Source organism: Tiliqua scincoides, chromosome 8 (genome assembly GCF_035046505.1).
Source record: "Tiliqua scincoides isolate rTilSci1 chromosome 8, rTilSci1.hap2, whole genome shotgun sequence".
In the NCBI taxonomy this organism is placed as follows: domain Eukaryota; kingdom Metazoa; phylum Chordata; class Lepidosauria; order Squamata; family Scincidae; genus Tiliqua; species Tiliqua scincoides.
The window spans coordinates 34,681,384-34,695,323 of NC_089828.1; the positions used below are offsets into that span (position 1 = coordinate 34,681,384).

The 13,940-nt window shown below is 44.9% G+C and overlaps 1 protein-coding gene across 2 annotated transcripts; it reads right to left on the reverse strand.

Moving 5' to 3' along the window:
• Positions 1-1,677: 1,677 nt before the first annotated feature.
• On the reverse strand, positions 1,678-12,159 carry HMG20B (high mobility group 20B). Of its 2 annotated transcripts, none has more exons than XM_066635205.1 (10): positions 12,101-12,159; positions 10,769-10,854; positions 9,724-9,829; positions 9,241-9,444; positions 8,164-8,284; positions 7,411-7,457; positions 7,251-7,329; positions 5,804-6,019; positions 5,087-5,213; positions 1,678-3,907 (listed from the first exon to the last, which is right to left on the reverse strand). In XM_066635205.1, exons 2-10 carry the CDS (start codon positions 10,804-10,806, stop codon positions 3,895-3,897), a joined length of 951 nt encoding a protein of 316 aa, XP_066491302.1. In that variant the 5' UTR covers positions 10,807-10,854; positions 12,101-12,159; the 3' UTR covers positions 1,678-3,894. The 2 variants fall into 2 exon arrangements, with proteins under 2 accessions (XP_066491302.1, XP_066491301.1); XM_066635204.1 differs by having other exon boundaries at positions 5,087-5,219.
• Between the last annotated feature and the right edge of the window lie 1,781 nt (positions 12,160-13,940).

Consider the following 13,940-nt stretch of genomic DNA (forward strand, 5'->3'; position numbering starts at 1 on the left):
CAACAAAAGCATAAGCCTCACAAACAGAGGAGGGAGTAAACAAATAACTGCATAATCCTAGGCATGCTTACTTAGGGAGAAGTCTCACTGTGGCTTACGGAACTTACTCTCAAGCATGCTTGCATAGGATTGCAACCTAAGGGCCCAATCCTATCCAACTTTCCAGCTCTGGTGTAGCCACAATGCAGCCCCGTGGTAGGGGAACACATGTTCCCATACCTTGAGAAGGTCCCAGTGACTGCCCCTCTACCACAGGATGCAGCGCACACTGCACTGGCACAACTGCACCAGCACTGGAAAATTGGATAGGATTGGGCCCTAACTCAGGCTGCGATCTTATACACACTTACCTGGGACTTATGTCTGAGTGCATGTGCCTAGGATCGTGCTGCATATAAATGGGGAAAGATGGATTCTAATATTAGGGGGATTTACCGGTGGAAAAATATATTAGAGCATTTTTTTAATAAATGAGTTCTGCTCTTTTGCATATTGTCTTGATTTTTAATAGGCACGCTCCAACTACGACCCAAAGGGCTCTCAATCTAATGTTGCAATCCTTTACACCAGAGATTTTCAATCTTTTTCATTTCACAGCACACTGACAAGGCACTAGAATTGTCAAGGCCCACCATCAGGTTTTTGACAAGACAAGGCACACCATGCTACCAGTGGGGGGTTCACATCCCCATTGGTCCTCCTACTAATAAATTACCTTCTCCCAAATTCCTGTGGCACATCTATGGACCATTTGCAGCACACCAATATGCTATGGCACAGTGGTTGAAAATGGCTGCTTTACACAATTACCTGGGAGAAAGCCCCACTGAACTCAATGGGGCTTACTTCTGAATAGACAAGCTTAGGCTTGTGCTGCAAAAGAGACACAAGGGAGATCAGAAGGAGAGTTCTGGCTCAGCCCAAGATAGCTTCATATATTCTCTACCTCTCCTCTCTTAACTGTGCCCAATACTATAGCCAAGTACCTAGAAAATTTTCTGTACACAACAGAGGAACACATAAATAAGATGAACAGGTCTTCTGAACATGTGCAGTGTTCTCTACAGTCAGGGAGTGAAGCAGTCAATTTCTGTACCTTTAGATTTAATGAACAGGGCTTCCCTGCAGGGCTGATGGTGATACTCCCACTCAGGTCTGAGGGAACTCAGTTCAAAAACTAAAACTTTTAAACTACTACTAAGCTCTATTCTGATACTTCTTATCTATGTCTGTTCGTTTTCACCACTGCCAGTTACTCTTAGATAATGTACATCATATGCTTTTGAACATTTGAAATTTGCTATATACTTGCTAAGCATTTTTTTGTATTGGCAACCTTCAGTCTCGAAAGACTATGGTATCGCGCTCTGAAAGGTGGTTCTGGCACAGCGTCTAGTTATTTGCTAAGCATTATTCATTTTCAAAATACCAAGCTAAACTGCAAGTAATTTCAGTTCCTCTTATGCAGTTATCCAGTCATCCCCTTCCCAACGTTCTTCCCATATCAGTACAACAAACAAACAAACAAACACACACGCACGCGCGCACACACACACACCAAGGACTTAGCACAACAAATGAACAGAAACAAGTTTGTGTGCTTTTACCATACTTATATTAATTTGTTTCTATAAAAGAGTTCCTGCATCTTCAGAAGCAAAATAACCACTTTCCTCATCACTAAAATAACTTTTTATTTCTTTTGGTCCAGTACACAAAACTACAAAAACAAGGGCTTCTAAAACTATACACAAGTGTCAGAACTGGTTTGCCAAGAGTCAGAGACATAGACTGGGGTTTGTGTGTGTGCATGCGTAAAATGTGTGAGGAAGGGATAGCGGGGGGGGGGGGAACTTGGTACAAATAAATAAAGCCAAATTTTATTCCAAGGCAACTCATATTCTCTGCTGACAAATCAGTCTCTGCAATGAGCTATAAATTCTGTGTGCAAATTCAATAAACCCCAAAATATTTACTATTTTTTCCATAAGTTATTCTACCCTTTTTACCCATGGGAAGGAGTGAGGATTGTTGAAGGCCTCTTCTTAGATAATACTTCCTATTGGTATTTTGGTACAAATTGGTATTCAGTTGCAATCATGAGGACTAGAAACTTTAGAAACTTTATTTTTCAGAAAAGCAAAAGGTCAGGATTCTTGTGATGCTGCTTTCAGCATCCAGCTGATGTGTAGAAACAGAACGCACACTGGTTCAGAAAACATTAGATTAGTTGGGAACTAGAGACAGGTACCAGGTCAGGGAAGGGCAGATCAATCCCCAAAACATCAAGGTAGACACACTGCTCAGTGGTGGGTAGAGCACATGCTTTGCATGGAAATGGGCCCAGGTTCAATCCCTGGCACCTCCAGTTAAGAATATATGAGTAGTCTTGATGAACATACAAAGATACATCTAGTCCAGCATCCTGCTTCCCAAAGATGTCTTGGAGAATCTCTCAGGCAGGGTATGAAGGCAACAGTCTTCACCCACTGTTGTCCCCCCGTTTCCAGTATTCAGAGGTAAACTGCCTCTGAACATGGAGAGTTTATTTTCAAATTTTTAAACTGTCTTTCATTCAAAGACCCCGATGGTTTACAATCACCTAAATGTCATTAAAACAGCAACAATTCCAATTTTTTTAAGAAATAAAAATATATGACAAGGTTCTATATGGCTGCTGATAGACTTCCATAATTTCAAGTAACAGAGCTGAGAAAAGGCCCCCTGAGATCTGCTGTCATATGGAGCAGACAATACAGGGCTAGATGGCAATAGCTGGACTCAGCACAAGGCAGCCTGATATGTTTCAAAAAGACTCACAGAGCTCAGAGACCAAGCCAATACTGTAATGCAGACAGACCCAGGTTCAATCTTCAGCCAAAACAAACTCAGGCAGCAGGGCTGAGAAAGACCTCTCTCTGCCTGAAAAAACTGTCAAGTCACTACCAGTCAGGTAAGAAAACACAAAGATGGGTGGACCAATGGTCTAAAATGCAGCTCTTCCTAAGATTTGAGAGGACCACAATTTAAACAAAGGATGGAACACCCAGCTTGCAAAGAATAACAGGCATGATGTTAAAAACAATGCTATTGGTCAAGATGCTACCAAATGCTTTCCACTCGAATCACTGATCGCCTTCTCTATTACTCACGGGGTCCTGTTGAGCTCTGAACCCACAATAAAGTGAAAAACATTGTTAGAGATGTTTGAAAATGGTGTTATTTATTTTACTCAGAAGTAAGCCCACCATGTTGAGTAAGACTCAGGCTGTAATCCTCTCTTATTCACCGGAAACAAACACCTTTGCTTACTGGATAGTGAACCTCGTTTTATGATGGCAAGCCCATTGTAAAGTGAACCCACTGTAAAGTGTGGCTCCACTGTATTCATCCCAAGGCATATCTATATAGACACGGTCTTCCCAAGAAGACTGAAAATTTGGCTACCCTAGCTAACAGTCACTGACACCATCTGTGGATTGGTGGTTATCTGCACCAGTGGCACCCATTGCCAAATAAAAAATAAAAATAAAAATAAAGCCACACAAAACAATCCAAGGGTGGATTCAAAGTGAGAATAAAAAATGAAACAGAATTCCACAGCCCCAGAACTGAGCGCCCTGCATGAGCAAGGAAATAAACCTGAGGAGAACTGTTTTCTATTGTTCTACCAAACTACTGTCCCTCCACACAACTTTAGGACAGGGAGGGGGACAAGAAAGAGTTGTTCCTACAAACTGCAGGAGCAGGGAAGGGAAGGCTCCCTGAAGAAAAGAGGCACAGAAAGAAGGCCAGGGAGGCGAAGGCAGCCCATGGATTTGGAGGAGCATCCAACAGCATGGCAGGGTCACAGATGAGAAGTCGTCGTGTAGCACCCCAGAGATCCGTGGCTCCTCACAGGTGCTCACTGAGTGCAAGGGAAAGAGAAAAGAAGCCATTTTGCATCTGCTCTCGAGTGCAACGTATTTAAAGATCTTCTCTCCTGACGTTCTACTGTGACCCCTCCACATACAATGATTTATTTTTTTAGCGTACATCTCACCTTTCCAATTCTGAGCAAAGCTCAAGGTAGACAACCAGTTATGTCAAAACAATCCAAACTGCTAGGAGAATTTAAAAAAAAGAAAAGAAAAAAGACCCTGTAGAAAACTTATATAAAACTGACAGAACCATCCCATCGAACAAACAGCAAGATAGATTGAGAAGATGTGTTTTGCCCCGTGCTGTTTACAAGCACTGAAATGTCCCTCATCACAGGTGTGGAAATTTCTGCCTTCCAATTCTGTTTCTTCTGTGACCAACAACGTGTCAGCACCAGTCTACTGGGTTCCCAGTTCCCAGCCATGAAGTCCCCCTCCCCATCTCCTGATGAAGCATGGGGTGCTACCTCTGCCACCAGCACTGAGTGTTCAAGAAATGGCCTGGCCAGGTAAGCCCGCTGATTGGTGTGGACCTTGATGCCATCCTCTTGATACCACCCTGCAACCACAGCCAGTGGCACCAGAACAAAGAGTGGGAATTGGAAGGGGTAAGCCTGGGGGGGGCATTAAATTTCTTAAAGAGAAATAACAGTGCATTTCACATTAACCCCTTTTTACCCTGCCAACAAGTGTACATATTTGGTCCTCCTTGTGTATGTGTAACACTGGGCAGAAATGGCTTAAGTAGTTCCACCCTGAGCACAATAAGAAGTGAGCTTAAGAATTGCTCTTACATATATTGATGTTTTTTAAGCATTGGGGCCCAGCAATGGGGAAGCAACCTACTTATTATTATAGATGCCTCCCCCACATCCCTCAGTGCTGCCTATGACCCCAATCAGTCATGTAGCAGGTAATGGCTTTGCACTTCTCATGTGTAAGGGAAATCGTCTACTAATGGCCCCCATGTGCTTGGTGGAACCAATAAGGGCCAAAGATCAGCCGGCACATCACATGACTTCACATGAACCATACAGAAAGCCTCCCATGGAGACGCTTCTGCCCCACAATGTACTAGGGCTATTATGCTAAAGGCCTGTCCCTCTTGGCCAGAACAGCCCCTCCACAACTTTCTTGTTGGCAGAGGTCTGTGGGTTCACACTCACCTGGCAATGCGGGACAGGATCTCCTTGACCCGGACAACCAGTCTCTCGTGTTGCTGGGGATTGCTCTCAATAGCACTGTGCAGCTTAGCCATATAGAAATCCAGGGTGCCCAATGTGGGAGTTTCACCTGTGCCTGCCAAGGGGAAAGCCTGTTAGCTACCCATTTGCCTGACAAACCCATCATTTGAGTGGTGGGTATTTGCCTATTCTGGTAGTTCTTGGGAGTGATGAACAACTCAGCCCTGTCCCCTAACTGCTAGAAATCTCATTCAGTTTTTGAGATACTTTCATGTAGTTTCAAGCCCACCTTTGCAGCATTAAAGACTAGCAACTTTATTTTTTTTTTTAAATTTAAACATAGAAAAAGTCAAGTATTCTGAAGTCTGTACTCCACAGCCTTTTTTTTGTATTCATGCAGTAGACATGCAGAAAACACACAGTTCTGGTCTCTGAGAGCATTAGATCTGCCAGTGGACATACAAAGCCATCTCAGTCTGGTCATCTATCTAAGTTGACTCTTAGCAGCTCTCAGTACTTTTCAACTTTGCTGCCAGAGGTCTTATCTTCAGTTAAGGGGACTGAACCTGAAACTTGCTGCATTCAGAACAGGTGCTGTGCTACTTAGGTACAACCTTCTAATTTTATGTGGGATTGCCAAGAGCTTCAGCTCAGTCAGGGGGCTACAGGATTGGCCACTTTGTGCTTTTCCTGCTGTACCTGGGATGGGGAGGCTGGCAAAGCTGGTGGTCAAGGCCTGGCGCACTGACTGGAGCTGTTGCTGCAGTGCCAGTGTCTGTCTCTCCTCCAGGGCAAGCTCTTGCTCCAGGCGGTCCTTGGCACAGCTCATGCTTTCTGTATGCTTCTGCAAGATGGCATTCTGCTCCTCAAACTCCGTGTTCATCTTACGCAGTCGTCGCAGCTCAGCTTCCCGTGCTGCTCCAGCAAAAAAAAAAACATATCATGCCACAAAGATGTGCATCAGGGTCTGGATACCTATCCCCCCCCCCCCCCACAATCCAACTCAAGGCAAATACAGGCAGTCATTTCATTTACTGCAGTCTGTGCACAGCCACCCAGAGGGCTGCTCATCCACAATGTCTGCCAAGCACTGAGGAAAATTTTACTTCTGAGAAGTGGTAAAACTCTTCCCATAACTCAGTATGCGTGTAACCACTCAAGGATAAGGTTGTCTGTATCAGCCACCACAAATTTTACCACAACAGAATAATTTGACCATATGGTTTTTACCACACAGAATTCCTCAAGACTTGGCATGCATGCAAGTTAGAACCAGCCTAAGACTTCTTGGTGCTTGAGGTGGTGCTGATGTTCAATACCTGGTGATGTTTCTCCCACTCCCTCGAGCAGAAAAAAAAAATGGGAGACTAGTAGGGCAATCCTATGTGTGTCTACTCAGAAGTCCTATGGAGTATACTCCTAGGTAACTGTAGGATTGTAGCATGAGTGGAAGAAGAAGTGCAGAGGAGAGGAGAGTGGTGAACTAAAATGTTGGGGGCTGCACTCCTCCACACTTCTTCTCTGTCTCCCTTTTCCAATCTAGAGAGAGGGAAGAAGAGCAATGGAAGCAAATGTGCTGACAGAAATGGGCACCGCTTGCCAACCTGTGGTGTCTGAGGCAACTACCTCAGCATCCAGTCCTATTCAACTTTCCAGCGCCAATGCAGCCCCAAGGTAAGGGAACAAACATTCCCGTTCCTCGAGGAGGCGACTGCGACTGCCCCTTCTCACTGCAGGATGCAGCGCACAGCCTGTTGGCATGGCTACCTCAGTGCTGGAAACATGGTTAGGATTGGGCCCTCAGTCAGCCTCATGACTGGGCTGGCACTGGCATAAGTCCAGGGGTACACAGGCTGACTATACTGTGCAGCTAAGCACAGAAGAGAATTTGGAACACATTAATGGTAACATTCTCTTACCAGTCAGTTTGCATGTAACCATACAGGAACACTGTATCAAGGACTTGGGAGAACTGAACTGTAGAGAGATGATAAAATTCCCCTCTCGTGACACAAATGTAACCACTTGAGTAGGCTAGTTGCCTGAATGGCTTGATCAACTTATATGCAAACTGTAGCTCTGTTGCCGCTCCCCCTGACAAAAAGTCACTATATCCCTACCAGCCATCTTGCAGTCAGTTGTGTACCTTTATTCTGGTCCAAAAATTCTTCTGTAAATATGGGGACATCAAAAGTTGAGAAGCCATCGCTGCCGCCTTCTCCAGGCTGGAGGTGAATGAAGACATGATGGTCAGGGATACAAAATAATCCATCTTTGTCCACAATCTCCAGAGACAGATTTCTTACCTTGTACCCATTCAGCAGAGTGTTTATAGCCCCAGATCCAGCATCCTCTAGAAGAAGTTAAAAAAAGGGGGGGTGAGAAAAAAAGTCAACTGGGGCAAAAAAAAACAGTAATTTGTTGGACAGCGCACAATGAACATACAGCATAGGAAGGACTTGAACCCAACTTTCAGCTTCAAATCCAACTCTCAGCCCCAATGATTGCTTTTCTTCAGGATGAAAACTGGAAGCACACTGTCAATATCACACACACACCCACAGAATTGCCTGCCCTCGTACAAGTCTGCCCTGCCCTTGTGTTCTTGTACCAGCTGCTGTTTTGAACATGTAGGTTCAAATTAATTAGGTTGCTAATTAAGAAGCAAGCCCACAGAAGCAAATCACACAGAGACACAAGAGGCAGACTCATTTGAAGGCAAATAGTTGTTAGCACATCAGGCAATGGTTAGATCATTTCCTCACATATTGTCTCAGCAGAAGTACCCCCTCCCCCCCCACACAGGAAATTGTTTGGAAGATTAGAAGAGAGCAGCAAATCATACAGAGACACAGTGGGCACACTGCTCCATTGGTAGGTACCTTGGGCTCACCAGAAGCTTTTCATGCACACCAGTAATTTTTCCATAGCACATTGGCAAGTCCCAGTACACAGTCTAGGAATTCCTGCTTTATACTGGCTTCTCCAATCTCCTCTAGTCTCTGCTGCTTGTCACCCAACCTTCCAGAACAGCCTCCAAAGTTACATTCAAAACACACCTTTCTTTATCTTTTTCTCCTGGATCTTTTCAGCACACATTTTGTAGGCTTCTGACTGCTGGTATTCCCTCAGCTCCTTCATATACTGCTGCTTCTCCCGCTCAGCCTCATCTAGGTACCGCTGCAACCAGAAAAAGAATTTTTTTTAAAAAAGAGCGTTACATCAATACATGCTTTTTTTCTTCTGTTTATGCAATAAAATAAAATTAAAAAGAAAAAGAATTAACATCTCCAAAGTGTCAAGCTCTTCAGACACAACCATTTCTTCTTTCTGCTTTGTGTAGTTATTATATAAATGCCTCTTCAAGGAATATGATGGTTTATGAGAATGCCATAGGTGGGGGGGGAAGCAGAACTCTTGACCTCCAGGGCCTTACAATCTAAATTTTGACACAGCAGGGAGACAACAGAGCTGGGAAGCAAGAGGAATGAGATTCATGTTACTCCCGACTAATGTTCTATACAGTCTTATTAAGAAATGAAATGCCCTCATTCACCTTCCTTCATTTACCTACTACCGCGTTTCCCTGAAAATAAGACACACATTTTTGGCTCAAAAAAACTAGGTCATTTTCAGGGTAGGTCTTATTTTTTTTTAAATGTACAACAATCCACATTCATTCATGTACAAAAATATACCTTACAAAAATATCCCCTCAGCAACCCAGGAGGATGGATGCCTGCCTGCCTGTCTACTCAGAAGTCAGTCCCTTTACAGTTAATGGGACTTACTCCCTGGAAAGTGTGGAGAGCCTCAGAGCCTGGGGTAGCCTTGCTTGCTGCTTCCCGCATCAGCTCCTCCTCAGTGTCTTCTGCCCAAAGCAGCACAGCGGGAGTTTTCTAGGTGGCGCGTGGGAGTGCAGCGTTCTGGTCACGTTGTCCACCCACCCCACCCCGCCCAACGACCCTCCCCCCCGGCCCTGATCACAACTAGGTCTTCTTTTCGGGGTAGGTCTTATATTTCAGAAATTCTCAAAAAACACAGTAGGTCTTATTTTCGGGGTAGGTCTTATTTTCAGGGAAACACAGTATTGCCTCACACAACACTTGGGAAAAAGAAATCAGCACTTTACATACTTGCTTCTCCGTGGGCTGCAGTTTACTCCATTCTGCCCCTAGCATTTTTGTGATCTCTGGGAAGGGCAAGTCTGGGTGTTGCATCCGGATCTGCTCCCGCCGTTCATTCAGGAAGCGAACGTAGCCTGTCACTGGGGCTTTGGGCCCATTGGGGAGAATCTTCTTCCTCTTCTTGCCCTTTGGCCATCCTCGTTTCTTCACTGGCTATGAAGGAAAATTCATTGGGTTTCTGATTACAGTATTTTGCCTAATGTCAATGTGTGTATCCCAGAATCCCATAGGAGCACAGAAAAAGCAAAGGATGCGATAGCAGGATTGGGATTTTCAGGCACAGTTAAATGACACTGAGCACATGTTTGTCCCAAAGAGTCATGTTTCCAGCAACCCCATCCTTTTCTTTGGGTCACTGCTACTGCATTTACATTTTCCCCACATCGATTAGTGGTAAAAGCAAAGGCCATAGTGCTGCAACACGGGGCTTACCTCCTCTTCACCATGGGACTTCTCCCCAATTGGCCGAGGGGCCTCGCCCTTCTCTTGTTTAATAGCCACCAGGAAGCTCCCATGCTGGGTTTTCCCAGAGGTGTTTCTGTAATTAAAGTTTAAGATATTATAGCAGATTTTTTTTGTGGCAAATGGAAACCTGGGCCCTCATACCTTCCCAAACTTCCATTAAGTCAGATCCTGGATATTTTCAGAATCCTGGATTTCATTAAAAACAAAAACAACCAGCCTCATGGCTAAGAATATCGGTTTAATAGGAGCAGTATTTGAAAAATTTCAGTACCAAAAGAATAACTGAATAAGACTTTCATCAGTTTGAGGAAGTGGCTCCTGGTCTCCCCAGTGAAATAATTGATATAAAAATATTAAATCTACATAATTTATTTGGAATTTCTGGTTGCAAACTTTGGATTACCCTGGTCTAGAGCTTTGTTTCTTTCAGCACAATCCCATGCACATCTACTCAGAAGTAAGCCCAACTATATCCAGTGGGGTTTACTCCCAGTCAGTTGCGTCCCTACCATAGACTTCCCTGGGGTAAATCCCCAGGCGCTGGCTGCTAGGACCCCACGGAAGCCTCTCTGAGGCTCCCAACGGGGCAGAAACTGTGCTTCCGGTTTGACAGAAGCACAATTTATAGCGCCGGGGAATCTCACAGAGCTTTCTCCGGCATGGGCTGTGGTCGCGCGAGGCTTCATGAGCCTCTGGTGAGTGGGGGGGGGCAGTAGATATCTGCACGGGGGGGGGTGGCAATAGCCCAGGGTGCACCATCTCGGAGCTTTGCCCCAGGTGCAGGGCTGCGGAGGTCCGCGGCTGCTCCCAGGAAAAGTGTACATAGGACTGCAACCTTTATCTGTTTTTTAGTGGTTTGGTCTTCAGCATCTCACTTCTTCACATGAAAGGGTTTGAAATTCAGAGGTTTGGACATAAAACAGAGTACCAGAAGGATGGTGTGACTGTGGATGTGTGTAGAAGTAGATCACTAAAGAGTCCCAGTTGAAGAAATACAAAATTCAACACTCACAGCAATCTTGTGGCCTGCTGTTTGGAGCCATGGGACATGGCTGTTCTGTCACGTCAAAAACCGCAACTGCTGCTTGTCCCAAGGGACCTGGAAAAGAGAACTCAAGAGTTATTCCAAGATACGGGGGCGGGGGGGGGGGAATGGGAGTTTTCACATGACAGCCTGAAATACTTCCAACACTCTTTGTTTGCACATGTGAACACACCTCCTGCAAGACAGTGTAACCCTTCTCCCCCTCAAGAAAACTGCACAATACAGAAAAATGAGCCCAAGCAGTTCAGCTTTGAGTTCCCCACAGTGACCAACCACATGCCTCTGGGAAATGCACAAACAGGGTCAAAAGGTGATGCTTTCCCCAGTTGTTTGCTCTTAACATCTGGCATTCAGTTTCTCTGCATGGGGACATTTGGTTGTAAGTGGCTTCCATAGACAAAAGGAAGAACATCTTCACCTAGTGAATCTGTGGTGGAATCAGCAATTAATTCTGGAAGAAAGTACTCCATAGAACATGTACTGTGAAGTAACGAAACATGAAATAATTTATGGAATTCTATGGAGCTGGCTGCCACTAGCTTGGGTGCCTTTTAAAGGGGGGGGGTAGATGCATTAATTCACAAAGGAGATGTATTAACCCCATGTTCAGCAAGTGTCTACCTCTACATGCCAGGTGTTGGGGGACAAGCAGCAAGCCCTCAAGCCCTGCTTCCAGGCTTCCTTGGAGGCATCTGATTGAACACTGGTGGGAAACAGGATGCTGAATTAGGTGACCTTTGTCCAAAATTAACAGGACTCTTCCTAAATAATTATATGCTCCAATATGGATGAGTCTATCAATTGCTGCTCATCAGGATTGCTGAATGGAATTCAGCTCCAATTACTAAATGCTGGGGGCAAAACAATGGGAGCCATCAGGTTGTCTTTTGGGCCCTGCTAGTGAGCTTTCTACAGGAATCTAGCAGGTCACTGGTGAAAACTGGAGGCTGGACTAGATAAGCTTTGGTTGGATCCAACAAAGCTCTGTTTTTGATGTTTGTACTGTACTCAAATCTGGACCAGGGCAGGATCCAAGCTTCCCAAGGTGTTTGAAATATTACCAAAAAGACCAGAGGGGAGCACATCCTCTCGGAAGGAGGCCCACGAGGATGGGAAACAGGATCCCACAGGGTTGCCTCCGAATCCCCCATTATCTTTCCCTCCCAGGCTCTCTCCCAAAGTCTTGCATTCATTCTGCCTCTTGGATCTCCCTTAAATCCACACTGCCACCCCCTCTGGATTCCCAGATCTTCCCCCCTCCCCCTTTCCACAGCCAAAAATCACAATCCCCCAAACTTTCCTGGTCTTGTTCTTGGGCTCTTTTCTCTCTCTTGTCTCTTTCACCAACAGAAGCTCCTCCCAGTCTCCTCCTCCCCAGCTGGTTTCTTATGCTAACGAGATCTTCCCAGGCGCTGATTGGAACGGAGCGATCTCCATCATCCTCGAAGACGCCGCTCTCCCCAGCCAGCCAGCCAGCCCTGAGCGTAATGGGTACGCGTCATGCTTGGAGGCGCACGGTTGGTGGCGATCAGCCAATCCCGGACTGGATGTGTGTTACAAAACAAAAAGTGTGAATGTGAGGGGCGGTGCTGATGCTCTTAAAGGGACCAGGGACAACACCATCCCTTAATCAGTGTTTCTCAAACTGTGGATCGCGAGCCAATTTCAGGTGGGTCCCCATTCATTTCAATATTTTATTTTTAATATATTAGACTTGATGCTATCATGATATGGGACTGCATTTGGGGAAATGTTACAGACCTGTACTTTTAACAAGCTACTATGAATATTCTTTTAATAATGATAGTCAATGGGACTTACTCCTGGGTAAGTGTGGGTAGGATTGCAGCCTAAGATGGGTAAAAATTTTCCTGCTTGATGATGTCACTTCTGGTCATGACGTCACTTCCAGGGGATCATTCTCATTCTAAAAAGTGAGATCCACTGCCTTAAATGAAATGAAATGCTTTCTGCAAAACATCTGTGGCCCAAAACGGAAAGCGTTGTCACCAAAGAGCAAAAGCCACAAGGCTTTCCCATCCCTGCAACTGATGATGTAGGTCCCCCAACACATCCTGAACATGGGTCTTAGTGCTGCCAATTTTCTTCTTGGCAAGGCTCCTGTGTCTTAACAGGGGGGCAGTAAGTGTCTACTCAGCCAATTAGGCTTTTCCTGTTGCAGGATCTGCATCTTGGAAGGCAGTGGCTCTCACACTTTTAGCACCAGAACCCACTTTTTAGAATGATAATCTGTCAGGACCCACCGGAAGTGATGCCCTGACCAGATGTGACATCATCAAGCAGGAAAATTTTTAACAATCCTAGGCTATAATCCTACCCACACTTACCCAGGAAAAAATTCCATTGACTATCATGGTTAAAAACATCTACATAGTGGCTTGTTTCAAGTACAGATCTGTAACATTTCTCCAAATACACTCTCATACTATGGCAGCATCAAATCCAATATATGAAAAATAAAATATCCAAGTGAATGAGAACTCACTGAAATTGGCTGCTGATGCACCTAGTGGTTCCCGACCCACAGTTTGAGAAACACTGCTATAAGGTTGAAGTGCTGGCTTTCTGCAATTGGGGAAGAAAACAGCTTTACCAGGAGAACAGTTGGTAAACTCACAGGGTGGGCAAAGCCACACTTTGGTTGGTCTTCAGAGCCCCTCTGGTGTCCCAGTGGCTAGGAATTTTCTCCCCAACAAATAGGGTGCTGTATCTAGAAAACAGTGTTCCAATAGCATAATCCTTTGCACATTTACCTGGGAGTAAATTCCATTGTCCAAAGTTGGATTTATTTCTAAGTAGACATGCACAGGATTTTGCTGTTAATCTCATTGGGCTCCAGCCACTGATATCGGGCTGCACCCATTGCTTCTGGGACAAAGAAGAGACAACAATGACTCTTCCCCTGTTTGTAGAAAATGCAGTTTTTTTCTCTGTTCTGATGCTAGATTTTTATATTTTCTTAAAACGGGAGAGCGGGTTGTGAACTTCCTGGCTTTTGGTTGGATGCTGTTGGAAACGGGACATTGAACAAGATCAATCTTTGGTCTGTTTCAGCAGACCTCTTCTTAGGTTCTTTTAAGTTCTTTTCTGCTCTTTTAGAAAATGGATCTATCAACAG

Bases quoted from the DNA above. Each gene is read 5' to 3' on its own strand.
- HMG20B (XM_066635204.1), bottom strand. From the start codon at position 10,806: ATGTCCCATGGCTCCAAACAGCAGGCCACAAGATTGCT. The intron at 9,830-10,768 runs GTGAGTGTTGAA...CTTTAATTACAG, and splicing joins CAGCAGGCCACAAGATTGCT to AAACACCTCTGGGAAAACCC. The intron at 7,458-8,163 runs GTGTGTTTTGAA...AACTTCTTCTAG, and splicing joins GGAGAAAAAGATAAAGAAAG to AGGATGCTGGATCTGGGGCT.